General features: G+C 35.4%; 1 protein-coding gene across 1 annotated transcript in view; it reads right to left on the bottom strand.

The window, feature by feature from the left end:
* The window catches only part of KCNH7 (potassium voltage-gated channel subfamily H member 7), a 457793-nt gene that overhangs the window by 23122 nt on the left and 406846 nt on the right, over positions 1–27825 (bottom strand). Inside the window, exons 9-12 of the mRNA XM_007464485.1 lie at positions 24678–24877; positions 5277–5529; positions 2097–2302; positions 236–335 (exon numbers count right to left, since the gene is read on the bottom strand). Of these exons, the coding sequence (XP_007464547.1) occupies positions 236–335; positions 2097–2302; positions 5277–5529; positions 24678–24877 (759 nt within the window). The remainder of the gene's footprint in view (positions 1–235; positions 336–2096; positions 2303–5276; positions 5530–24677; positions 24878–27825) is intronic.

The raw sequence follows: 27825 nt of genomic DNA, 5'->3' as shown, positions 1-27825 counted from the left end.
GAAAGAGTATGACACAGAATAAGAAAAGAAGAGGGCCTAGGATCAGGTCTTGAGAAACACTGTTGAGAGCTATCAATCAGAAACCATATCGTTAGCTACTGAAAAAAGCCAGGGATTTGCCTTCTTAAAATCTGAATAAAGTTTATCCTTGAAATCAGAAGTATAATGAGCATTTAAGTAAGAAGAACTGATAACCACACGTTCTGCATTTAAATTTTAGAAAAGAATGAATTACCTTTCTCTCCTTCACTATCAAATGACAATCTCCTTCTGCGTAGTTTACAGTTGTCTCCTTCAGAATCATTCATGGACTGGGATTGTAATAAGAGATCAGCCTTTGTTAATGGAACGTGAAGATAAAATGGAAGATTATTCAATTCGAACACAATGTTTCATCAGTAAACTCTTTACTATTTCATATTATTTCAACCACTTTGAGACTTAATTATCAGATTGCAGGCAGATAGCTACAATACTTTGCTTAATGGTTTTCTCTAAATTATAAAATAGTCTGCTAGAATAATCCTAGTAGTTTCTCCACCTAATGGGGAAATCAGAGCTGTAGAAGTTATTTATCAGAAATGTTTGGGGATGATGTTGTCAACATTTAGAGACAACATATTCCTTCATGTGGAATATATTTTATGTAACTTGGTAAAGTTAAAATAAAAATAATAATAATTTTAAAAATTGCAGAATCTGCATTACTGCAGAGAAAGAAGTGTGAACTAATTATAATTAGCTATGATGCTTAAATTACATGGTAATGATGGCAAGGTTAAATTTCACAAGAATAAGTATAAGGTTGAATTCAATAAACACTATGCTCTGAACCCTTGATTATTTTGTTCCCCATTCCTCCTTCCTCCCTCTCTTGTAAACAAAACTGGAAGTTTCCAAATATTTTTTTGGTTGCTGCCTAAACTTTTTATGTAAATAAGGTATCTGAGGTAGATGCCTGTTGTTTTTAAAAGCAAAGTAAGAATGAGGTTGGTGATCTCAAACTGCAATTTGATAGAATTCTGAATTAAAATCATTATAAAAAGAATATACTCTTGGTAACGAACCTCTTACCGCCTAATTATTTTTCAACTTTTCAGCTTTTTGAAAAGAAGTAACTATCTGAGCTGGTGCTTCAGGTTATCGAATGGTACTCTTGTGACCTTAAAATCTCTGTCTCTCACAGCACCCTGGGAATGACTGTAACTCCAGGGAGAATGAAATATACCACGTCTTACCTAACTCTTGACTTGAGGATCTTTTATTTGTTAGCATTAAAATACACTGGCAAGTGTCAAAACATTTGGCTTCTGACAAAAAAGTATTTAGAATTGGAGTTGGGGTTATGAGGTTTGGGGGAAGGGGATGGAGGAACAACCTACTAATAAATTGTGGGCTGCAGGATAAAGTCTATATTCTTAGAATACTCGTAGGTCATAAGGAAAAATTTTCATAGTGGAAGAGGGTGAGGGATATAAGGGTTACACTCTCAAAATTCATCCTAGGTGAAATCATATGCAGAATTATTTAAAATATTATTTCTAGTAGAGTAAATGTTCTTCATTCTGTAGCATTAATTAATTTTGACTCAGGTATAAGCCTGATTAATTTATATTCTGCAATTTAGAAACTGTGTTAAATGTGGGCCTAAATTTTAAGAGTTTAACTTCTTCATAATTATTGAAAAGATATCGGTAAACAGTTTATGGTGTAAATAATAGCTGAGAGAATATTTTAACCTCTTTATAAGATAAACTCTTCTAGGCAATTTTCAATAGCCTAGAACCACCCATTTATTACAAATAATTGTCACACTCAATATAAACCAAGGCTATTATAAATCAAATATGTCACCCAAGAGTTCCTAAAAGGTCAAATTTAATTGAACTACCTGAAATTATTCAATATACTTGAAAGAAATTAGACTGAATTCCTTCTCTATAATTGAGAAATTCCAATATTAAGTTAGCTTTGCCTTTCAAATATTCCCAATTGCTTAAGTTTTTCTACACTATTCCACTTGATCTTTCAGAGGTATTTGGGCAATCCAAGAATAAAATAAAATGTCAGTACAAAAGTAAGCAGGCAACATATACCTTTGCACTTTCATGCCTTAGGTTGAAAGTCAACTCTAGGTTTGTGAGAAAGTGATCAGAAAACTCCGGATACATATCCAAAACCTCTAGCAAGTCTTCTCTCTGGATCTTATGCAAGTCACAGTACGTGAGAGCTCTTACATCTGCATTAGACTTTCCAGGTTTGGCATAAAGATGAACCATTTCTCCAAATATATCATTTTTTCCTAAAAAAGATAAAAGGAGAAAAGGAAAAAAAGGAAATAAAAGGAATCTGAACTTAATGTTTTCCTTCTGAAAGTAGAAGGGGACCACTGACCAATCCCTGAACCAAAAATTTCATATGTAAGACCCTACAGCCAACAGACACTTGGGCAGCAAAATTCCAGTACCTCGTACTGGCTGCCTCAGTTTGTTTGTTCACTGACCGGAATTTTGTCTCTTAGAGCACTGGTCCTGGTATAATCCCCATTACTTCCTTGTTTTGATTCTGTGGCTAAGCATCTGGAATGCAGCAAACACGGCTCTAGTCTGCTATGCCACACATTGCTAGAAAAGAGTCTTGCCAATAGTAGGTGTGGTCTGATTTTGTCAACCTAGGAATATGGGAAAGGCTGTGGAGAGTCAAATTTTAAAACTTTCTATCTCAGGATGGTCTCGGGAGGTGATGCCAAACATGGGGTTTTGGTGGAACTCTTTTAACACTTAGAGGACTAGGGGTACAATTTAAACATACCCTCTTTCCTTTAGTAACCACTTTTGGATTTGCCCTTAATAAAGTTGCCCAACTGTTTAATAAATCTAGTTACATTTTCTCAAAAAAAAAATACAGTCATGCTTTCTTACTATATGGCCTTATGGCCTTTCTTCTAAAAGTGTGTCCTTCCTGCTTTTTGGCCAAACCTGGGGTTATTTCACTGTCTGGCTTCTGATGGGCACCCCCTCTGCCTAGCCACATGTCACCTCTTTCCTAGGTGTCCTTCAATGATGAGGGAGATAATGACAGCAACAATAAACGCTTATTGAGGACTAAGTAGGTGTCAGGCACTGTGTCAAATGCTTAGGTGTATTATCTCACTTGATCCCCAAAATAACCTCATGAAAAAATTACTAATTATTATCCAAATTTTATGACTATGGAAAGAAGATTAAAGAGAGTAAACGGATTAGGTCAAGGTCACCTTCTTAGTTGGGTGAAGTAAAGGGAGGGAGAGAGTGGCCATGACTAAATCCCATGAATTCTGACTCCAGTCATAATCTTTGCACCCTTGATATATTTCATCTTCTCCCAATATTCTTCCTGAAAGTCATGGCCACTTAGATTTTTCTGTCTCTGAATGTCAAGGCACTTAAAAATCATACCTATGGAATACATGCGTAATAACTACTGATGGATTATTGATTACATAACTTTTAAAGGTAGTCAATGGCAGCGTAAAATGTACCTTCTTACATATATCCTGAAGCTTCTTTTCAGATTTAGAAAAAACTCCCTGGATCTGTTACTGTAGTTTTTGGTAGACAAGTTCATATATACCCGACTATGGAAACTGCCAAGACTTTTAAACAATAAAGTTCATGTAAAAGAAAAATGCTGTAATGTTCTTATTCTAAATGTGAATATAATGGGGAGAAATCAGATGCCATATCTTTATAAGAAAAATTAACATTGGAGAGAACACATTAACTGTAGTTTAAATAAATACTTAGCTTTTCAAAAATAGAATAAATAATCACTATTTCTGAGGATTTTAAGTGCAGATTTACATGGAAATGGAGACAGAAAAGGAGGATCTCTTGAAATTCTTTATAGTTTTGATCCTTCAGTATAGATATTATCAGAGAAAAGCTCTGAACTAAATTCAGCATGAGCTTCGTATTTTAATTAGCTACGTGACTGTAAATGAGCAAAGGGTAAGCCAGTCACCGTGTACAGCTTAACTACACTCTAAAATTATTATTTTATAAAGCAAGAAGGCTTGTTACCTTCCTGTAGAAGTTAGGGATGGCTGATTTGAAGATCAGGAATGCAATGATGTGTGCTCCTTCCCTGGCAACACACTAGAGCAAACTGTCAAAGCCAAATCTGGTGAAAATCCCACTTTATTGTGTAGCTGCTAAGTGATTTAGAATATGTTTTTAGCCTGCTTATTGGATCGTAAACCAAATTGTGCATCTGGTCAATTCTGAAAAAGTTTTCAAAAGGCTCTCATAATAAAATTATCAAAATAAATAGGAATCTCTCAAACATCTTCATTCATGTATTGGGTCCTGTGCTATGCCCATTTTGGTTCTGCGTAGCAGTGAAGAAAACAGACAATATCCTTGTCCTTTTGGATGCTAACATCAAGAGTCAAGTGAAAGGAAATCACTGACTTATGTGCTTGTTATTTAAATAGAACCAGATTTAATCTGCAGGAAAAAAGAGGTGCACATGTTCACAATCATTGGGGGTGGGTATTCTCATGGGGAGACGGAGGCTTAAACATACTGGCTAGGGGATAGGAGAGGACAACAACTGATCTCGTTTCTCTCTGCCCCCTTGTTCTTCCCCATTGTTCTAATATTCTAAAGAAATCTTACAAGTTCGCAATGGCTAAATTTATTTTTGAAGAGGCAGATTGGACAGATGGACTTTCTTTTGCACCCAAACCAGTTTAACTTATTACTAATTTTCATCTCCTCACCACTTTTATCCCTAGGTGTTAAGTTTATAGCCCTATATTACCCAGGTAAGGACTCATATAATTCTGTTTGATGGGACACAGCAGATAAAGTGCACAGCAAGTAGATGAAATTCATCAACATATAAACCCACTTCATGGCAGGGCATTGGCACATGCTAGCAAGTATGCTTACTACGTATATATTTTATCTAAGGTGATAAGATCTCAGGATGAATCCAAGATCCTCTAACATGAAAAGGAAAATGCTGACTATTTTCATATATCTGGCCTCAAAAGCTTAAGTAGCTGCCAAGATGGAAGCATTTACACACCAGAGAAAAAGTGAGACAGTCAAGAAAACATATTTTCTGCAAGGTTAATTTGATTTGAATTGAATTTTAAATAAAGCTTTAAAGTTACTCATCAGTCTTAGTACTCATAAATAAATAGGAAAGCCCTCTTTTCTATCATTTTAAACTATGCATTGCACTAGCTAATAACTGAATTTGTGACTATTCAATTCTAGAACACTCACCCAGAATAGCTACCACAATGTCATCTTTGAGGATTTCAATGGAGCCTCTGGATAAGAAATAAAGTGCAGTGAGGACGTCCCCACAGTGAACCAGGGTATCTCCTGGAGGTGCATGGGTGGTCTTGAACTTCATTGCCAAAGCTCTAAGGCAACCTTTACTTGCCCCTCGAAAGGCTTTGCAGTTTTGCAGCAAAGTCTGGTTGAGATGTAGACAAATGTCAGCTTGTAAACATTCTGGGAAACCCTTTAGGACCTGAAGAAAAAAAAAGAAAGTTTCATACTACCGGCGCACAGGGTTACCTCCACCTGAAATAAAGTCTATTTCGCGTTCACAGAACCTCAGGTGTAGTAAATGTCACACAGGAGTTCTTACAATGCTTCTACCTCGCCTACCTTAATGAATACTTGCTTTGCTGAACATTTACATCAGAATGTGAACATCAGAATTTTAACTCAAATACTTGTTCTCTGAATTAACTGCAGGCATTCAGACGCAACACAAATGCTGTCTCATTAAAATGTAATGCCTACAACGTTTCACACTGCTTCTCATTTCCTGCATTATGTTATGTAGCACCATACTGTGCACAGATATAATGCAATGTGACAATTAATAAGACATAACTAATGAAAGGTGGTACAACTAGAAAGACAACCTTTAGAAGGAATCTCAAGTCAATCTGGACTACTATCTCTGGTACACATCTTCATTATAATTAGTAAAAATAATGATCCTGAAATAGCCATGGTATTTGTGTCATATACCAGAAAGTGTCATATACCATATTGTTAGCCCTTAGCTAATAATACTTGGACTATTTATGTTTCATATGAACATTATTAGCACTAAATATTTTGATAAGCACTGAAAATAGAGAAAGGGAAGGAGAACAGCAAACGTACTTTAAAACTGTAGTTCAGTTTTCAGAAATGGAAATTGTGCCAGAAGTTACGATGCATACATAAACCTCCTAACAGCTCTACTGTTTTGACAACCTATTCAGTGACTAAATTAAAACTTGTAAAAAAAGATTAAACAATAGCTTGTGACGAGTGCTCCTCAATTTAAATTGAATAAAATTTTATGTTATTAAAAAAAATGTCCAGTATACAATGGGTCAAGGATACCCAACTCTTCTGTATGTGTCTTAGCTATTTTGGGTGGCATATAGAAATTTTAATTCTCAGGTTGACTTCCCTCTGTCAGTAAAAATGGATCCATTTAAATATGCTTTGGAGTAGAGGGAGAAGGCATTATATAGTGCCTAAAAATGTAATTTTAGGATTTCCTACCTTTTTGGGTCAACCTTCTTATTGCGGTCCACTATAGCTAAAAGTAATAATAAATTATTTGTGCAGATAATTCAAATGCATGTGGCCCATACAGAAACTTCAAATTAGATCATATTTGAGTTAACTCACAATTTTTACTATGCTAGTAACCACAGGGATCCTGCGTCTGCAGGGCCACTGTGTGATGCAATTGGTCAGACTGATTGTGATGAGATACAAAAGGATCAACGAGAGACCTGAAACACGACAGCCACTGTTTCCAGTCTTATTTCCTTCATTGTAGAGTCACCCACAGAAATGGGTCAAGGGTGTTTTAGAAGAAAAGCCACAGAGTATGAGTTCTGGTCATGAATTTGCCACAGGCTGATGCTTGTACAAGTCACTTGATCCATCTGTGTTTCTTTGCCAGAGAATAAGAGCTTTGCAATACTGGAATTTGTCATATGTTACCAATAAATAGTGTGCTGATTGTAGGACCCTGCTCATCCAGCTCCAAACAGCTGTAGAAACTCAGACTTTTATCTTAAAGTTCCTGTATTACCTGGCTCAGACTCCCAAAAAAGGAGCTCTCCTCTGTCTGAGTTCCTAGGCACTCATCTAGGAGTGCCTCCCCTTAACTGTAACCTTCAGGCTTCACCTCCATGACTGGACACAGGTCCGATTGCCTGCTTAGACTGGAGACCTCTCCAGAATGATAACTTGTCTTTGCCCATTTCTGCCTTCGGAGTTGGAGACTCTTTTCCCACGCTTTGCTGGGATCACAAACAACCCAGCTCCTCTCATGGAAGCAACCCTCTAGTTTGCTGGTCCTTCTACCTGTCTAAACTAATCACATTCAATTCTTTGGCACGTGATGCTAGACTAGAGTTAAGCTAGGTTTGGACACTGTCTTCTGAAATGGGGCCACTTTATTTGGAGGTGCTATGGTAGGAACAAACCCCAGTCCACTGGCTTCTCTGCATACGATTTACTTTTCCTGCCTGAAGCCCACTATTGTGGTCTCAGTGTAACTCTCAGATGTCCCCATACAGATAAAAACATAAAGAACATTAGCCCAAGTAACAGATATGCCTGTTTTTCTCTTAGGGTTTATCTATAAAGGCATTTTATGTTTCACATAAATGGAGATATTGCTACTGTTATAGTAGTTGGAATGAGAATACTGAGCTTACAGCTGCTATTTCTGTCATTTTCCTGAAGTTTCTCAATTATACTTTCTGAATATAGCCTGATTATAGAAGGAAAATTTGTGCACATGTGCGTGTGTGTGTGTGTGTGTGTGTATGCATGCTTTGAATTGGAAGATGCAGATGAGATGATGAGATAGAGGTAGGGGTTATTCACTCCTCTGGGTGTGATAGGAGCTATGGAATCAGATAGGCATGAGCTGAAGTCCTAGTTCCATCCCTTACTAGCTGTGACTTTTGTCAAGTCAATTAAATTTTCTTGAGATTCAGTTTCCTTTATTGTAAAAATAATATCTACCTCACAGGGCTGTGCCCACAATTTAATGTCATAATGAATGTAAGTCATCCTGCGCATTGTAGATGTTTAGTGGAAAGTCTACTTCTAGCTTTTTCTGCTTTTTTTTTCCCTCACACATATTTATTGTTCCTAAAGAACTGTTGCATTCTCTTTGCTAGAAATTGAGAGATACACGCCCAATGTGTTCTTCTCGTTGGTCTCTTTGGTGAGTAGGAAATTCACCACTAAATTTTGTGTTCCATTGCCTCAAGAGAGTTTAAGAATTCTTTTTCCTTTCATCTCTCTAACTTTTGTTTCCTGTTTCTGACTTTTGTTAAATATTTTGGCTTACTTTCACTTAGGTTTTCACTGTGAATTGTCTTAAATCCTTTTTGAGAGTGGTCAGTTACTAAATCAATGTACAAATATGTTCCTGGAATTCCAATATTCTTAGAATCACCCACAAAACCTTAAGAGCACTTGAGAAAGTTTTTCAACATCATTTCTCTTCTCAAGTGTCTTTACTATATGTTGCCAGCCCCTAACACTCAACCTATTAGGAGTGGCAATCACTGGAGAGAATGACCTCTAGTAGGAGGTACCATAGAGTTCCATGGAGAGGACTTTGTTTGCATGGGGGGAAGATACACAGATCTTAGCATGAAGGACTTGTCTAGATTAAGTAATTCTCCTGTGTTAGCACTTAACTGACTTTCTTAATTTTCTTAAGTCAGTTACATAGATCATTCAGGTAAAACTCAATAGAAGTTAAGATTTAATAACTGAATCTCTTCCCAGCCCAGAGGTTTGGATATCTAAAATAAGTTAGCAGCATCGGAATCTGGCTTATGCCTAAGTAAAGGGATTTTAAAGTGGGAGTTATAAGAGAGGGAGCTGTATTGGAACAGAGGTAGAATAAGATTGAAAAGAGTGGGAAGAAAGGGTAAGTTTAAGTGGATATTTATGCAAGGCACCCCTTTCCACTGGGCCCAGCCGTTTTGCCTCTCTCGCTTCCAATGGATAATCGTTTTTTTGTCAGGTTTGGTTCCTCTGCTAAATTACCTAACTTGGAACTTCCTCATTCAGCACCCAGATAGTGGCATTTTTCCAGGCCTAGCAGATCTGGCTAAAAGACTATCTATGCCAAGTACACAAGTACAAACCAGGACACAAGCTGGTTTAACGATTATTACAGTCATGTTGCTACCCTCTATACAACCTTCTTGTTTGTCAAGCTCTGGAGCTGCTGTGAGGGTACTTAGCACCTTTCACTGTGCATCTGGAGCCATTGTTTTATGGAGTTAGCCTGGTTTCAAAGACTAAGGAGCATCACCCAGAAGCAGTTTCATGGCCTGCAGCTTGGAAAAGCAGTCCTCATTCTTTTAGCAAATATTTATTAAGCATCTACTGTATACCGAGCAGTATGCTAGGCATGAGAGCATAACAATGAATAAAACATGTTCTGAAAATATCCCTGGTCCTCAAGCCTCTAAATGCTCAGATTAAAAAAAATGATAGGGTTAATCAGAATTTCCCACATTTTCAGGCCAAATTTGGACATCCATAATGCACATTTACAATACTAATTGTTGTTCAAAGGAACCCTCAAGGGAACAGTTAATTTAAGGTGAGTAAAAAGCTGTAATTTCACTTTTCTAAAGTTCCTGAAAGTTCCAGAACATTTTTTTCAAGGCTGATAAAAATTCCATATCTTAATTATGATATAAAGTCACTTGAATATTTTATAAATGTAAGATTAACTTCCCTTTACTTGAATTTAGGTAGACAAAACTCTGTGGAACTCTCAAATTATTTAAGACAAATGAGACATTTGTTCTTTTAAGTGAGTATGAAGTGTTTTCTGTGATTATTAAAAGAAATCAATCCCATAACTTAGCATTAGAGAGCCCAAAGTTTAGGGACATTCAAACAAGAACCACCCAACAACCACAAAACAAGACAGAAGTATTAAATCAAAGTAAAACTGAAGAAATTATACAAAGAGAGAGCAAAAATGGAAATAACTGTGCCATGGAAAACATCTATCAAACCCTATTATTCCTTCCTCAAATTTAAGATACCAGATTCAGTGTTTGCTGTTTCTTAGCCTGGATCGCAAAACACTCTCTTTTGGTGGTATGTACACTTTCTAGGTTATGCTGGAAGAGCATCAACAATTGAGTTTTTACCAAAAAAAACACCCTCTTCCATAGTGTTTTGAAGTTTTGTATTTGCTTTTGAAAAAAATCAAAATATATTCTCTAATAGATACCCCTTATCTAGATAGTATTGGAAAGTTGACCATGGTGTAATGAATGGTTTCTGGTTTGTTTCACTTAGCACAGCTGCGAAAAAGGACACTCCTAAAGAGACGCTAAAAAGGGCACATTGAGAAAGACAATCTGAGTGTGGCAAATGGTTCCCCTAAATAGCAAATTAGTCATAGAAACAACTTTGGTAACTGTGATAACTGACATTAGGAAATTTTCTGGGGAAATTCATTGGGTCATTAAATACATGGAAATCTTGACAGATTAAGATTAATCAAAACACAAATTAACGTTCCTTATGAAACACTAAACTGCAAGCATGATTATTAAGTAGATTATGCAAGAAATATATCAAATCTTAAATTTCTGCCCTAGAGTACAACCTTAAAATTTTATAGCATTTTTGATTCTAATAGAATTATTGCTTGCTATGTGAGCACTCTAGGCTTGATAAATCTTTAGCACTTAAAATATACTGAACCTTGCTTTTTGTTGTTTCTAGAAGTTAATATTCTTCTTTAATGGATTCCATAATTTTGAGGTCATCCTAGATTATATTATTTCTATGATTATGGTTTATCATTAAGTGATAAGAAGCAGATATTTTTCATATTTCCTCGGCGATTACACGTTTAACCACTAATCAAGGTAGGTAGATTCTTTTAGTAGTTTTAAACATATAAATATATATAGCTCTAGTCTGAAGCTCAAATTGCTTTTTCATCTACTTTCTTATTTTACTTTCATGCGGCTTATTATTTTATTGCATAGGGCCATCGTACCTGGCCAGATTGCTGGCAAAGCAGGGTATTGTAGAATCCATGACTAAGGGCTTTTATAAGCCTGGGGAAAATTAACTAATTTTCTACATGCAACTTTTCAACATATATCATATGGTTACATCATTTAGGAAAAAAACATATGAGCAGAACAAAATCTTACTGCACATAGACACGGAAAACAATGTCATAAATCCTGAACAAGTTCTGGTGCAAGTAAAGGTTCCTTGAAAAATGAAACAGAGTCCTCCCTCCTGCATCTTCCCCTCCCTTCTCCTGCATTTCCCATCCCCAGTTAATAGCATAACTATGAGATGTTCCTTTGCTTTCAGAAGGACACAGTCGGGGCCTAGGATGAGTTGGAGTGTGGGTGATGATGTGTAGGCAGAGGGGATTTATTACTTTTGCATACATATTCTTGCTACTCCAACTCTGGAGTCCTTCTGCTAAATCAGCAAAAACCTGACTTAAAAGGATGCATTAGGATTTCTGAAATACGGCCTCAGGGGAAAACCTTGGAACTCACCAGGGTTTCTAAAGGTAACAGGAGGGATCAGCAACCTGAGAAGCAATTTCAGGACCTTCCCCTCAACTGCCCAATTATTTGAGAGAGGGAATGAAGGAGGGGATGGACAGAATTTAACCACAGTGGATGAATGGACTTTTATTGCAAATACTTTTTTACAAGTGGATTGATTGTAGATGATCTGAGCTTGCTTAAAAAGTAAGGAAAAGGGAGGTGCAATCTGCCAGGTGATGAAAAGAGTGATTCAAGTACCACTTCGCACTTGATATACCATTTTGAACTTGGACCTAGTTTTATATTTCAGAAAAATTCTCATGTAAAGAGTGATTCAAGTACCACTTCGCACTTGATATACCATTTTGAACTTGGACCTAGTTTTATATTTCAGAAAAATTTCTCATGTATAATATTTTAAAATCAAATCTTCTTTTTTTTTTTTTTTTTTTGCGGTACGCAGGCCTCTCACTGCTGTGGCCTCTCCCGTTGCAGAGCACAGGCTCCGGATGCGCAGGCTCAGCGGCCATGGCTCACGGGCCCAGCCGCTCCGCTGCATGTGAGATCTTCCCGGACCGGGGCACAAACCCGTGTCCCCTGCATCGGCAGGCGGACTCTCAACCACTGCGCCACCAGGGAAGCCCTCAAATCTTCTTTTGATTCATCAACTTTATATAAGGAATATAGAATGGTGATTTCCCCATTTTTCACGTGAAAGCTGAAGTATAAGTGCATTAAGGGATTTTATTTGTGGAAGAATTAAGACTCCAAACTTACTCCAGGATTCTTTCAACTATTGTGACTTGCCATAGCCGTTTCTCAGATTGGATTTCAAAAGTTGCTACTAGTATGGTGAAATACAAAATGTTTCCCACTCATTTTATTTATTGGTTTATCAGTAAGTAAGAAAGAATAAAAATGTAGCATAAATGCCATTTTCTTTTTGGACCAGTTAGGGAATTTGTGCCTCAGAAAGATTAAGGCTAGACAGCAATTCAATTGCTTTCTAAGGAAACTGATGGTTGTATCAGCAATTATATAACTTTTGCAAAATAGCAGAAGCTCTCAAAATAGTAGAAGTTCTCTTCCTCCACCTATTAGATTCCACTTCTGTAAAATATGTTGATTCTCATTACCCAACGCTCTGAATGTTACATATTGTTGTGTCCTTACACATTTCTACTTCTACCAGTTGAGTTACAAACCAGCTGTGTATGTTCTGAAACCTATTTATGTCAGCTGTACTTGTTCATGAAATTATGTAATTCAATCGTACTACACATAAAAGAATGAAATAAGTATGTGTAAAGAAAGAGAGCAGGGTTGCCCCATCCCCATGAAAATAAAGCTAAATGTTTTGGAAAACCTTTATAAAGGTGAGTCATTTTAAACAAATGCAACCATAGATAATTTTTGCACTACGTGTGAGTGCTTAAATATTTATAATAGTAGAAAAGTTTATATAGTCCCTTAACTCTGACTGTAATCCAAAAAACAAGAAAAAAAAATATTAAAATGTGACTAAAAAAATCAGAAGTACATGAAAATTAAGAACCACACTCTATGATAACCTTTGTATCCAAAAAGAAATAATTTACAAAGCAACAGAAGGAGAACGTTTCATGTCAAAACCCATGGAACCACAGAAAAACTTGCATTGAAAGGAAAATATATAGTCTTAATGTCTTAGATATTGCAGAAGGAAAGCCTCAAACAATAAAAAACCTTAAAACAACTGTTAAGAATAATAGGACAATACAAAGAAATAAAAAAGAGGGTAATGAAGGCATATTCTGAAAATGAAAAGAATAGTAGCAAGAATAAATTAATCCAAAGGCTAATTCCTTGAAAAAGATCTAGTGAAATAAATGAATCTTTCAAAGGCCTGCTACAGGAAAGAACAAAAATATACAAATTTAGCAATGATAAGGCAGATGTACCTACTTATACAGAAAAGACTGAATAAATGAATTAAAAGAGAATCCTACAAGCAATTTTGTAACAACTTTGAAAGCCTAGATAAAATGGATGAATTTTTCACAAAATATGAATCACCAATATTGACTAAGAAAGAAATATAATAAATAATTACCATAGTAGAGTTAGAATAGTGATTAAAGAACTACCATTAAAACCACCAGGACCACATGGCTTAACAGATGATTTCTTTCTAACATTTAAAGAGCGTATAGGGAGACCTTCAAGATGGCGGAAGAGTAAGACGTGGAGATCACCTTCCTCCCCACAAATACATCAGAAGTACATCTATACGACCCAGCAATCCTACTACTGGGCATATACCCTGAGAAAACCATAATTCAAAAACAGTCATGTTCCACAATGTTCATTGCAGCTCTATTTACAATAGCCAGGACATGGAAGCAACCTAAGTGTCCATTGACAGAAGAATGGATAAAGAAGACGTGGCACATATATACAATGGAATATTACTCAGCCATAAAAAGAAATAAAATTGAGTTACTTGTAGTGAGGTGGATGGACCTAGAGCCTGTCATACAGAGTGAAGTAAGTCAGAAAGAGAAAAACAAATACCGTATGTTAACACATATATATGGAATTAAAAAAAAAAAAAGGTTCTGAAGAACCTAGGGGCAGGCCAGGAATAAAGACACAGACGTAGAGAATGCACTTGAGGACACAAGGATGGGGAAGGGTAAGCTCGGACGAAGTGAGAGAGTGGCATGGACATATACACACTAACAAATGTAAAATAGCTAGTGGGAAGCAGCCGCATAGCACAGGGAGATCAGCTCAGTGCTTTGTGACCACCTGGATGGGTGAGATAGGGAGTATGGGAGGCAGACACAAGAAGGAGGGGATATGGGGATATATGTATATGTATAGCTGATTCACTTTGTTATAAAGCAGAAACTAACACACCATTGTAAAGAAATTATACTCCAATAAAGATGTTAAAGAAAAGGGAAAAGTAAATAACAACAAAGTGGATTTAAATAATAAAAAAAGAGCTTATAACTATAGATCAATATCACAATAAAATAGTTGCAAAATTCTAAATAATTTACTAGCTGATAAACTCAACAAAGTATCAAAAAAATCTATGACCAAGTAGGATTTATTTGAGGAATGCAAGGAGATTTTTAAAGCATTAGTGTTAATGGTGAAGCTATTTTCATAAAGTCAGCTATTACTATTCGAAAGTTTTTTGGAGAATCTAGTGAACTCATAAAGAAAATAAATAGTATTTTTTAAAAAAGAGAATGAATTTATCTCTTTTTGTTGCTGATATAATTGCATACCTAGAACATCCAAGAGTTAATCGAACAAACAAAAAAAGAATGAGGCAAAAAATTTGTTAAGGTGGCTATAAGGAAGATAAATAGTTTAACTATATATTATTTATAAGCAGGTAAAAATGGAAATGTGTAATATATTTCATTTGTTTGACTAAGCTATATAAATTTTAAGAATAAATTTAATAACAAAGGTAAGAATTTCTAAGAACATTATAAAATCTTGTTGAAGGAGATGTAATTTTTTAGGATCTAAATCAGTGGCTCTCAATCCTGGCTACATGTTAGAAGAGACATAAAAATACTGATGCTCTGACTTAGCTATAAGCAATTCTGGTTTAATTGTTGTAGGGTGGGTCTGAAGCACTAAAATTTGTTTAACATATTTCAGATGATTTTAATGTGGGGCAAAGATGAGAATTTAATATTGAAATTTCAAAATTATGTAAAAATTAATATAAAATTCATAGAAAGGAAAGGGTTAGCAACAGGAATACAGTCCATTCTCCATCCTTGCTAAGGAATACCAGGAAAGAAAAGTGACCAGCTAATGACAAAGATTAGTGACCTGCTCCTGGCAAGCACACTAAGGGTGTGGGGCAGCTCCTATCTATGGAGTGTTTTTGGCAGGATGTGTCTAGTTTAAATTGCTTATGATAAACAAAACTTTCATCAGTAGATTTTGGTGCTTTTTTTACCTTCATCTTAGATCATTTTATTTTACATTATTTAAATTTTGTGTTTGATTACAGTAGTGAACAAGCCGTGACAAAATTCAGTGTATGTTAGATTAACTAAAAGTAACGTTGCATAGAAGTTTTGCAAAAGAAATTTTGTCTGGTTTTAACATATACTATCGACAGGGAAATGCAGCATGACCTGGCTGTGAATGGTGTTAATAACCTGTTCAGGTAGAAGTAGGTGTGATAAAGATCCTGCTGCCCAGCTTTAAAGAATGAGCTGCCTTTTATCTATCTTCTACCCAGAACTAGACTTTTCTCTACTGTTTCTTCACAGATGATACAGAAGTTGGGAAGTATTCAGTCACATCCATCCACTCACCCACCAACAATTTCCCATTAAAGTGAATCCCTGTGTTCATTCCTCACTCATAAGAAATAAATTTCAAATAAACTGATCTGAAGGCTTGCAAAGCACTTGGTATCTTCTTCTTAAGATCTTGGAGTCTTTATAGCTCATATTAGTTTTACTATTATTGTTATTTTACTTTATTAATAACTGATAGGCTAATGTTCTTTCAAAAGCAGATTTGTTTTAATGTCATCAATAGACCTATAGGACATGACTTTCTGGAAAATGTCATGTAAGCTATGTAACTTCCAGACTATAAAATGTGAATGTTTAATGACCAAAAAAGTTTCATTCTGCTTAAGTGTTATGTCATTGCATACACAGTTTAGGGACCTCCCATGTTAAATCTGAGACAGAACACATACTAATATGCAAAGAAGGATCTCTATGCTTTGCTTATGCCTTATGATTACATATATTCTTGAAATTATTAGTAAACTTTAATATTGGTTACAAGTTCTGATTTTTGTGTGCCAGATTTGACAACCTGATCTTTGGGTTGTCTCAAAAGCCCAACATGGAGTTTGTTGTAAATGAGTTAAAATAGTCATATATTTTATATGGAAGAATAAATACTCTCAAATGCCCCCCAAAATAAGAAAAACAAGATTAGTAAGAATTGACCTATCTTGTCAGAAATTGAAGTATGGTATAAAGCCACTAAGTATAAATCTTTATTATATTGCCATAGGAATGGACAAATAGAGCCAATTTGGGAGTAAAGATATGTACTCCAATTATACCTAATAATTTAATGTGTAAATCAGGTGGTATTTAAAATCAGCAGAAAAAGTACTATCTTCTATTCATGTGAAGAAAATTTACAGAACTACATTTCAAACAGATTCAGAATTGTCTTCCAAATCATATAACAAAACTTAAAACCTAGGAAACTACTTGTACAATCCATAGGTTTAGTGAGACCTTTGTAAAACAGGACAGGATCTCTGAACTGTACAAGAAAAGTTGACTAATTGGATGATATTAAAAAACAAAAAAACTTTACAATTCAAAAGATACCCTAAACAAAACCAGCATATTGAAAAGAGATTAGGAACAAATTGCAATATAGATGACAGATAAAGTGTCAATGAACTCTTTGTCTATAAATTATAAAGAGTTCTTAAAAAATGAGAAGAAGGGCTTCCCTGGTGGCTCAGTGGTTGAGAATCCACCTGCCAATGCAGGGGACATGGGTTCGATCCCTGGTCCGGGAAGATCCCACATGCTGAGGAGCAACTAAGCCCGTGCGCCACAACTACTGAGCTTGCGCTCTAGAGCCTGCAAGCCACAACTACTGAGCCTGCGTGCCACAACTACTGAAGCCCACGCGCCTAGAGCCTGTGCTCCGCAACTAGAGAAGCCTCCGCAATGAGAAGCCCGCGCTCGCCACAACTAGAGAAAGCCCGCGCACAGCAATGAAGACCCAATGCAGCCAAAAATAAACAAGTAAATTAATTAATTAATTATTTTAAAAATGAGAAGGAAAAAGTAACCAAAAACTATGCAAAAATGTTATGAATAAGTAATTCATAGAAAAAAAATCTTGATTAACTATTCTTTATTATAATGCTCTGACCTCATTGCTGGCGTTACCTACTGTTAAATATTAAGCACAGCTCATAGATAACGCGGGTAAAATCAGAGTTAGAATCTGGGCCAAAGCACCCATCTTAGAAAACACTACTAAGGCCCGATTTTCCCAGCGTCCACATATTGTGACTCACAGTCAAAACTAGATAATGGCTTGACATGGACCTCTATGATTCAAGTACAATAATTACACCTGTGTGGACTGAGTCTTTGGTTTTCCCTCCCACTATGGTAGGTGTTTCTAACTACTGATTTGTTTCAGTTTCGTGTGTATTGTAGAGCACTCTGATCTAAGGAGATGACCAGTAGAGTGGGAAAAGTGATCTACAGCACATATGTAAATGATTTAGCATGGCTCCAGGGCATTAAAATGCACTATATGAGGTGCTGGACCCCAAGTGAGGAAGATTCTTATCAGATGGTCCCTAAGATGAGTGTAGAGTTCTGCTGCGGGTAGCCCACTTGACTAATAGGAGCCCAAGATGCAAACTAAAATAGGTTCTTTAGGAATATCTGGCACGAAAGAGGCATGATTATATATATTTTTTCATCCACATTCAACTCCATGGATAGCAATATGTCTAAACCAAGAAAAACAATTAAAATATATGTACTTTTCCTGAGTCTGATGCCTTAAGGCTATATAATCAATTGGATTAGATGAACTTCTTGTGCTTATTTTCACCTTTAAAAAAATGATTTAAAATATCTGGTATATCGGGTGGAACTTTACATATCCATTTTCAATATAAATCCTCAGGCTACTGGTAATGTCTCAGAAAATTCTTTAACTAAAGTAAATATTGGACTTTTATTTTGGGAGAAATTGTGAATGGTTTGATTTTATTAGGTTTGATAAGTGCTGAGTTCCTCTAATATTTTAATTTAATGGACCTAAATTCATACTTCCAAAAATATTTTTAAAGTGAACTTTGATGTCTCTATTTTTTATTATTGGCTAAACCTGTGTTGAGTATTAATGGATCCTAAACTGAATTGAGCTTGAATTACTCCTGTGCTTCTACTACTCCAAAGAAAGTATTTGGAAACACATCACACGCTTCAGCATAAGAAATTGCACTCGAGTCCTATTTGAATAGTACCATAATTTTTAAAAGTTGAAAAACAACTTGAGATATCATTTCCACCATCCTACTACTGTGAGAGGAACATTATTAACAAATGGAGACACTGAAGCATAGAAGTGTGTTCATCGCCTCAGCATGGTATTTCTGCAATGACTCTTTTTCATGTGTAAAGCCCCAGACCATGCTGTCATTATTTTTCTCAACTCAGGAATGGCTAAAGATCAGATCCCACTGTTGCTGAACTTGCTTTGCATTAAAACAGCACGGTGTCAGATGTAAATAAGTCTTTCTTGTTGATGGTTGGAGACCAGGCTGAAGTGACTATCATCATTTGTGAAACATGATTGAGCATATACAATTTGTAACCTGAAAATACCAGATGCTTGTCTTAAGCTTGATATTGTTCATGTCAGGGGGCTCCAGATGGTATTTGTTGCGTTCTGTGGCATTTTTGAGACCTTAGGATAAATAGCCTTGGGGAAAAATAGGAAGGACATGTGACTTGCCCTTTCTTAAGCACCTGTGGTTCAGGTGCTGGCTACAGTTGGTAAGTATGTGTGTTAATAGTAGATTTCTTGTGAGTGCAAATTTTTACTACCTATCCAGTTTTTGCAGAGCCAGGCAATTCCTATCAACTAATCAGCATGGAGATGAAAACATCTTTTAAGGTGCATTGTAAACAGCATTACTTTAATTCCACTCCTAAGTAGTAACTATTTCGTTACAGAAAACTAAAAGATGTCACCAATCCTCGGGGTCATTATCTTTTAAATGCAGGTTTTTGCCAATCTCCATGCTCCCTTTTTAAATGGGTGGATTTACTTGTTAGGCCATTTGGACCTAAGCGTAGAGAAGAAGCATTATGTCTTTCAAATTAGGCAATATTTGTAAAGCTTTCTGTACCTTGACTGCTAATTTTGAACCGATGCTTTTTTGTTAAACGATTACTGGTCAAACAAAAAATATCAATCTAAATTGTAGGCTCACCTATGCAAAAATTGTATTATGCTGTTGATACCTTTAAACATGAGTGATTTTATTTTCTGAAGACTTCTTGAAAACAGGGTCCCCATTGGAGGGGTGGTCAGACATGAAGGGCATCATATTTGTAGTCATTTTATTTTAGCTCTATGATGAACTAGTCAAAGGTTTTTCATTGTATTTATCAACTTCAGTATATAAGGGTCATTAGAAAAAGGTAAAGGGGGATAAAAATATTATGGTAGAGACAAGCCATGCTATTTTATAAATTTTGCTTTATATTTCCTATGGGGTTTAATGTCACAAGGATTATTTTATCTGAGTTGCTTAATTGGACATACTGAAAGAGCTTGAAATTACATTTCACTATGGTGTATCAAAACAGGACATGAGTGGAGTGTAATCGAATGTGAAGGTCTGGCACAGATGAAGTTATTTAAATCAGTATAGAGAATGGATGCAACAAAATTTTTGATGGAGTAGAGTTAGACTGTAGATGCAGGTTAATATTAGTAGTTACTAGTTAAATAGATAGCAGTTAGTAGTAGTAGTAGTAAGCAGTTACTAGTAGTAGTTATGGTCAGTAGTCAGAGTTAGCAGATAACAGGGGAGCAGGAAAAGAGTCATGGAAGGAAATGAAATCAGATTTTTATTAAAATGCTCCTTAGAAATAACATCAGCCTCATGAAGTAGGAATTTCTATTAAACAATAAGTCATTCTTCATTACTTTCCTTTCCATTTTGATTGGCTTTGCTTGTTGGGTCTGTGATAAGTGTATGTTTTGTCACTCAGAGTCCTACTGGGATTCTAAGCAATTTTAGCCGACTAGGTTGACTCTTGATTGAAATCTCTAAAAATTCTCCCTTGTTCAACTCTTCTCCTACCCTACACCTTCTCCTTTCTGAGGAATTCATTTAGGCTCTGCTTGTTCAAGGAGACTGGACCATGTAGTACAAGTGCCATTGAGTCTTCCCCTTTATTCCGCAAAACGAATGCCGTCACCATTTTTCTTTTCTCTCCTGCTTATCTTTAAGGAAACCTCACCTATCTGCCTTAGCTGAAGAATTTTTTTCCCTTTCTAGCTTCTTATTCCAACTCCTTTCTACAACTGTTTCCGAAATTTTTCTCCATTAATGTCCCAGACTAAAAAAATACTCAATTGTTCCCCTTTTTCCTAAAATAAATTAAACAAAATTATTTCTGGATTGCCTGCCTTAATTCTGTCCTGGATGTCACAAATATGTGCCTCTATTCCTGTCCTTGTCTTTACCTGAAATGATCCCCTTGGGCTCTCTGCCTTCCACAGTTCTACCACTCACTTAGTCCTGTGGTTTTTGAATAATATTCGAAGCAGAATAAAATGTTCCATGAAGGAGACTCAGAGGGAACAAGAGAGTAGGCAGCGGGTAGATTAGACTCTACATCCTCAAGCAGAACTCCCACGATAATTGGTTTACACATTTAGCAAATGCGGTTTTGGCGCTTTAAAACTATTTGAAAATGACATGTTGAATGAAATTGCTGAGAGGTTAAGTGACTTGTCCAAGAAAAGTGGCGTATTGAGAACTAGTACTTGGGTCTTCTGAATTTTTATTCTGTAGTTTTTTTCTATTATTCAGGCATTACTAGGGGGGCATTTTTAGGTAAGGAATAACATTTTTCATTGAATGTTCATAAAGGCTTTTCTTCCATGCAAATATAATTTAAAATTATGGAGTGGTTTCTGTCATAAGTGATTTATTTCTCTCCATCCAGAATGATGGATAGACCATGGTTATTGGTGCCTTTATTCATTCAAGCCATGCTCCTCTGTGTGCATGGCTCAATTCTACAATGACATGGAAGGTGATTTTCTGTGTTTGGCAATGTTGTAACTAAAATCACTGTTGGATAATGTCTGAAAGTTTCAGGTTGGGTTATAAGAAAGCTTTAACTTGGGGAAATTAGTTGAGATGCTTTCAGTCCTAATCTGAAAAAGTATTGCAGAAGGGAAAGGATTTTCCAGACTTGATCTAGGGACATTTTTGAGCTAATTTTTACTACTCCTAAGCCTGACATAATATGCAAAAGAACACCTTCCTTTCACTAGCTTCATTATCCTGACCCCTTTCCTTTTGCAACCTGAACCATTTGGTTCAACTGAAAGGCAGCCCATAAGTGTTCCCAGAATGCTTTTGGTTCTGGAACATTCTGGTAATAGCTGTTTCACAAAAAGCAAAAGATGCAGGGAATAAGAAATATGGCTACATATTCTTTCTTATAGAGTAAGGAATATGGTTACAATTCTTTCTTATGTTTTGTGATCTATCAAGGAATCAAATATTTTGGGTTATGAAAAATAATTTTAGGTCAATTAATAGAGTGTGACTGAACATCTTATGCTTCATTTGGACAAGGTTAAACAGCAAAAATGACCCGAAATGTTTCATGAGAAATTATGTTTAAGGTTATACTTAAATGAAATAACATGGAATGCTGATGTAAAATACAACAGTTTGATGTACTTTTATGTATCACAATACATAAAGTTAAATCACTTTAAATTGTTATTAAATTACAATTTAGTTAACAATAAACTAACAAGACAGGGATTTAACGATGTGCTGTTAGAGGTAAAAAATCCACTTAGATTTTTTTTTTAACCTCTCAATAGTCTAAGAGTACAGTTGCTTTATTCTAATCAACTTTCTTTTGCACATTGTTCTTAATTAGCAAGCATCTTCCATTTGCTGAGTTTTCAGAGTTATTTTGCACTTTGATTTTTTACTCACATTGCAGTCACAAGATGAGAAATGTAGACACTGTGTACAAACAAGAAGTTCGTGCAAAGTCAAGCTCTCAAAACCACATGCAAGACTTAGTGGCACATGGTTTAGAGCTCACACACTCCAGGATCATGTGAGACAGGCATGCAGATGAGAGGAAAGAAAAGCACCTACATCATGAAAATAGAGGATGATGAAAGAGAATGACATTTTCTTCATGACAGTTATCTAATGCAAACCGTATACCCATAACCTTTACCAGAGTGAAGGAAGGGGCAGATAAGTGACTTTTTGTGGGGAGGGGGAAACTTTATATAAACGTAATTAGAGGTCAAGTCGTTGTTAAAGTTAAGGATTTCTATTCTGTACTTGGCCTCTTCCAAGTTATCTTTCCCAGTTTCTTGCTTTGTATTTCCTCTGCTACATCATGCAAAAAAAAAAACCAGAACTAACATTGGAAATCATTTAACAAGCTCTAAACCTGACAGATAACAAGGGTGATCTCCACAATTTACACGAGAATTAAATTGGATATAAATACCTCCTGTTCTTACCGGTGGGTGTTGTGATTCCATGTATTAAGGTGTGAAGCAGACAGGAAAGAGATAAATCTTTCATAAGTACATTGTAAATAGGCAAGTGGTATATAAACCATATTCATAGGTAATAGAGTCAAACAATGAAAGGTAAATATTTTTCACAAAATAGATTTTATCACACAAAAAAATGGTCACGAAACTAGAGTTATATGGAGAGGGGAAGTAAAATAAATAATTGTTTTACTACGGTTATTGAAATAATCTGGCAGTATGGAACAAAAAAATTGAGCGACATGTGTTTTGATTAAAAATTCTTGACACTGCTTCAGCCAACCCAGCATTAGAGAATCCCCAATAGTTTCTGAATGCTGATATCTTCATTAAAAAATAATATGGATGGAAGTACATAGAAGTGACCAATTTGTAGGTAATTTCTTATGAGATTAAAGTGTTACCTTGGTGAGATCAATTTATCAAATGAATTTTCGCAAGTAACTTTGGGATAATCAGAAATAACTCATGGGATTCAGTTATGGCTTTGTATGAAATGTGCTGATTGATTAGCTCTTCAAATTAAAAATTTTATAATGGCATGCCCTTACTTCTCCATCAAATAAATCATGCACAGCTATGATAAACATCATATAAAAATATATCTTTCAAACTGGGCAATATTTGCAGTGCGTTCTGTACCTTAACTGCTAATTTTGAACCTTTTCTTTTTTTGTTAGGATATTGCTGATCAAATAAAAAAAAGTCAATCTAAATTGCATAGGCTCACTTATGCAAAAATTGTATCATGCTGTTGATGTCGTTAAATTTTAAAGATTCCATTTTCTGAAGAATTTTTAGAAACAGGATCCCTGCCCAATGGAGGAGTAGCTAGATGGGAAGGTACTATAATTCTAATCTTTTTTTTAATAGGTCTATGATATGCTATATAGCTTGTATTTATCATATAATTTATCTTTAGTAATCAATCTCTATAGCCAAATAGCTAGGTCAAAAAGATGTATGCAATTCTCCTAATAATAAAAGAAGCTCTTTGGATCAATTAATCTTATTAGTTGTATTGATTTTTGAGCACTGATAAAGGAGGGAAGGGTTATGAAAAGTGATTGTTGATGTTGAATTTGCTTGAGTTATGAAGGAATCCATATTTCCCCCTTGAAAGGAAAGATGCATTAAACCAGGTACAGTAAAAGGGCACATAGTTAACTGATTAAAATATAGAAAAATTGTCCTTAACAGAAACATGAAACTTCCTATTATAAAATGTTTATGGTATACTTAATCTCCTTAACCTCTCCCACAAATCCTCAAAATGTCCTATTTTTAAAAAATATTTCTGTTTGGGGGCATTATAGTTATTATTGTTTACTTGTAATGTCTTAATGCACATGGGTCCACCTATTTTTTTGGGTGCTTGGCAGCTAAGCCAAGTGGTGAAAGCCCAAGTCCCAACTTAGCAATGCTCTCCCTAACCAGAAGTGGGAGCTCTAATACACACAGTTATATCAGTTTGCATCATGTTATAATGCCTTTGCCACACAGTGTAACTAGATATAGCACCATGCAATGCCATGAATTGAGAATGAAAGACTATCTCCAGGGGAGAAAATAAACATCCGAGAGAGGGAAACAAAAGCAAGGGGTTCAAAGCTGGTGAGACTGGCTTTTCCATTTTGGCTGTAGCTATAATGCCTGAGGGGCTCCAGTTTTGGAAAACAGAAATACGTACCATGTTCATGTCAATGCCATTGGTGTAAGTCCATGCATGCTGGAAATATTCTTCAAGCCGTTGCCTCAGAGGGTTGGGGATTTGGTGAAAGCGAATGAACTCTTTTACTCGTAGCATCTGCATGTGGTACCTGGCAGTTCCGGAGTATAGTCTTTGGATAATTGCTGATACGTTCCCAAAAATGCTTGCATACATTAGTGCTGGATTGGATAAAAAACAAAGTTATGGGGGAACGACTGCACTTGGGGATATTATATCTTGTCAGACACTCAAATATGTAGATTCTTTATTATCTCAATCCGTTTGTGAGGGTTTACCACTGGCCCTAGGGGAACAAAGAAGTCAAGTCAAAACTATTGTAAAATTTATAATTTTGATGGTAAATTTGGAGAGGAAAAATATACAAATTTCCCATGGATTCTCTGTATATTCAAGTAGAAACTCAGACTGTTTACAATATCAACCTGTAACCAACCTAGACTATTGACTAGAGGTAAAATGTGTTTAAAATAAACATTTCATTTGTAATGTAATAAGAAGGTATGTTATGGGGTTACCACACAGAGCTGTTTTCTGGAAGTGGAGTAAAAATGATAATTTTTAAATTGTGACAACTCCACCTCAGCCTCAAACCTAACCTTGCAATATTATAAACCTACTATAAATTTTAAGATTATTCAGATGAGTGGATTTCCTAAGGAATAATAAATTGTTTTAAGGAACTCATAGTTTCCTTAGAATGTTTATTTATATGTAATTTTCAATCTGTTAAAATTCATTTTTACAGTATTTCTATATGAGAAACAGGTATCTTTGGCTTAGACTGTGAGGATATAGTTTTATTTTTTTTAGAGAAAAATAGAATACCTCTTTGTTCTTTCATCTATGGGAAGAAAAAAACTAACATTCAATACTTAGAATACCCTTTTTAAAGCTTCCAGGGCTAAATATTTATGATTTAACATAAGCTTTTTAAGCATCTTGTCTTTCTTTTTAAATTTGTATTTAGTTTCTAATAATCGTAAGAAAAATACTATATACTGTACAGAAAGTCACATGATGATACAAGCCCTATGTCTTGACCTTTGGACATGTGTCAGACACTTAGAGAGGAGGTAACACACATTTAAGGCACTGGAACTGCAAGGTACCAAGTAGGTGGGAAAAAAAACCCCAACAACTCCTTGAAGTGTTTATTTCAACAATATCCAACCAACATATTTTTTTCCCTAACATGTCTTACAAATCACTACCTATATAAAACACTTCATCATTTTTAAAGTAGATGTTGGCCAGATTCAGTCTGTGTTTTAAAATGACTTATCTTCTTGGTCATTTGTTTTCTTTTCCATCTTATTTTTGTCTCTTGGTTAGCATGGTCCTTGTTTATCATAGAAGTCCCAGGTAAAAGAATGTCCCAGACAAAGAGGCAGCCCTTTATTTTTAATCTATTTAAAGGGATAAAAATTGGGGAGATCTATAGGGAGGCTGAACTGGGATTTGTGAAAGACAGTAACTCTCATTAAGGTAGAAAAGCTGTTTAGGTAGTATCTTCCACAGGGGGGCGGAAAAACAAAACCTGGGCCTAATTTGAGTAAATGCATAGTTGATTTAAGAAGGGAGTTGCAATACTTGTCTGAAATGGATTTCTGTGATTCAAGGAGATTCATGTGAGAAATACGTCCTACTCTGCCTAATTTTAGTGTTGGAAATATTTATACCTGTTGTTAAGGTGTCCAAAGTACCTATCATGTTCTCAGGAAATAGTTTAGTTAGTACAGATTTTCACTTGATTTAATTAGAAGGCACATAATCAGTGCTAGTTATTTTACTTAAACCACATAATTACGCAAAGAAGAGTCAGGGAAAACATTCTTATTTTGTTTTTAATAAATACTGTGGTTTTAACTCCATACTGCCATAAAAATGAACCAAACATTAGTTTGGATCATAAACACGTATTTCCACTCATTGACAGGAGGGCAAAAACCTAGATTATAAGTACATAGTTGAATGTACTTATAATACATGAATAGTGTGTATTTTTCTAAGGAAATTATATGCTAATGGATTTTTAAATTATAATGAAGGCATACTTTTTTTCTATTTTTTTAGAAAGCAAATGGAGCTAAAGTCTGTAAGCCAGAGAGAAGCACAAAATGATTATATTGTGTATACGTTAAGTAGTTAATGCCCATTGACTGGCATAAAATATGACTCAAAAGCAAGTTGGCAGACTATATAGGCATTTCTTTCAACTCAATATTTTGTTTAGCTTTCCTTAATAGAAAATTCTTCCTTCACCAGAATGGTTTGTTTTACGTTGCAGTATTATAAAAATAAAACAGGTATAATTTAAAACGTCAGCACACCACACTCAAAATCTGAGATGCTCACCAAACTAATGAATTTAGGGTCACTGGGTAATAGCTGAAACATGCTGATAGAACAAATACACTTGCTTTTCTATCTAGTACACAAACTTAAAAAAATTTTAACTTAAAGAAATAAATTTTAGTGATGTGTAATTTAGATATAACAAAATGAATCTGTTTTAAATGTACAGCTCAGTTAGTTGACAAATGTGTACACCTCTGTTAGCACAATCAAGATGTAGAACATTTTCAACATCCGCAAAAGATTCCTGTGTCCCTTGGCTGTCTGCCCACTGGTTTCTAGGTTGACCCTAGACAACCACTGAGCTCCTTTATGTCATCACAGATTAGTTAGCATTTCCTAGAATTTCATGTAAATAGAATCATAATGTACATATTCCTTTGTGTCTGACTTCTTTTTGCTCAGCATATTGTTTTTGAAATTAATTGTTTTGTATGTATCAGTAGTTTGTTCTTTTTTTAATTGATGAGTAGATTTGCATCACATGGCTCTACCACAGTCCATTTATCTCTTCTGCTGATGAAATCTCACTGTTTCTAGTTTTTGGTTATTATGAATAAAACTGCTATGAACATTTGTGTACAAGTCTTTGTGTGGGCATATATTTTCGTTTTCCTTTGAAACATCTAGGAATAGGACTGCTGATCTGTGTGGTATGTTTAACTTTATAAGGAACTGCCAAACTATTTCCCAAAGATGGTGTGATTTTACATTCCCACCAGTGATATTTGAGAATATCAGTTGTTCCTCA

This window comes from Lipotes vexillifer, unplaced genomic scaffold (genome assembly GCF_000442215.2).
Source record: "Lipotes vexillifer unplaced genomic scaffold, Lipotes_vexillifer_v1.1 scaffold68, whole genome shotgun sequence".
In the NCBI taxonomy this organism is placed as follows: domain Eukaryota; kingdom Metazoa; phylum Chordata; class Mammalia; order Artiodactyla; family Lipotidae; genus Lipotes; species Lipotes vexillifer.
Note: the sequence above shows the minus strand (reverse complement) of the source record. Positions and strands in the feature narration are given on the sequence as shown.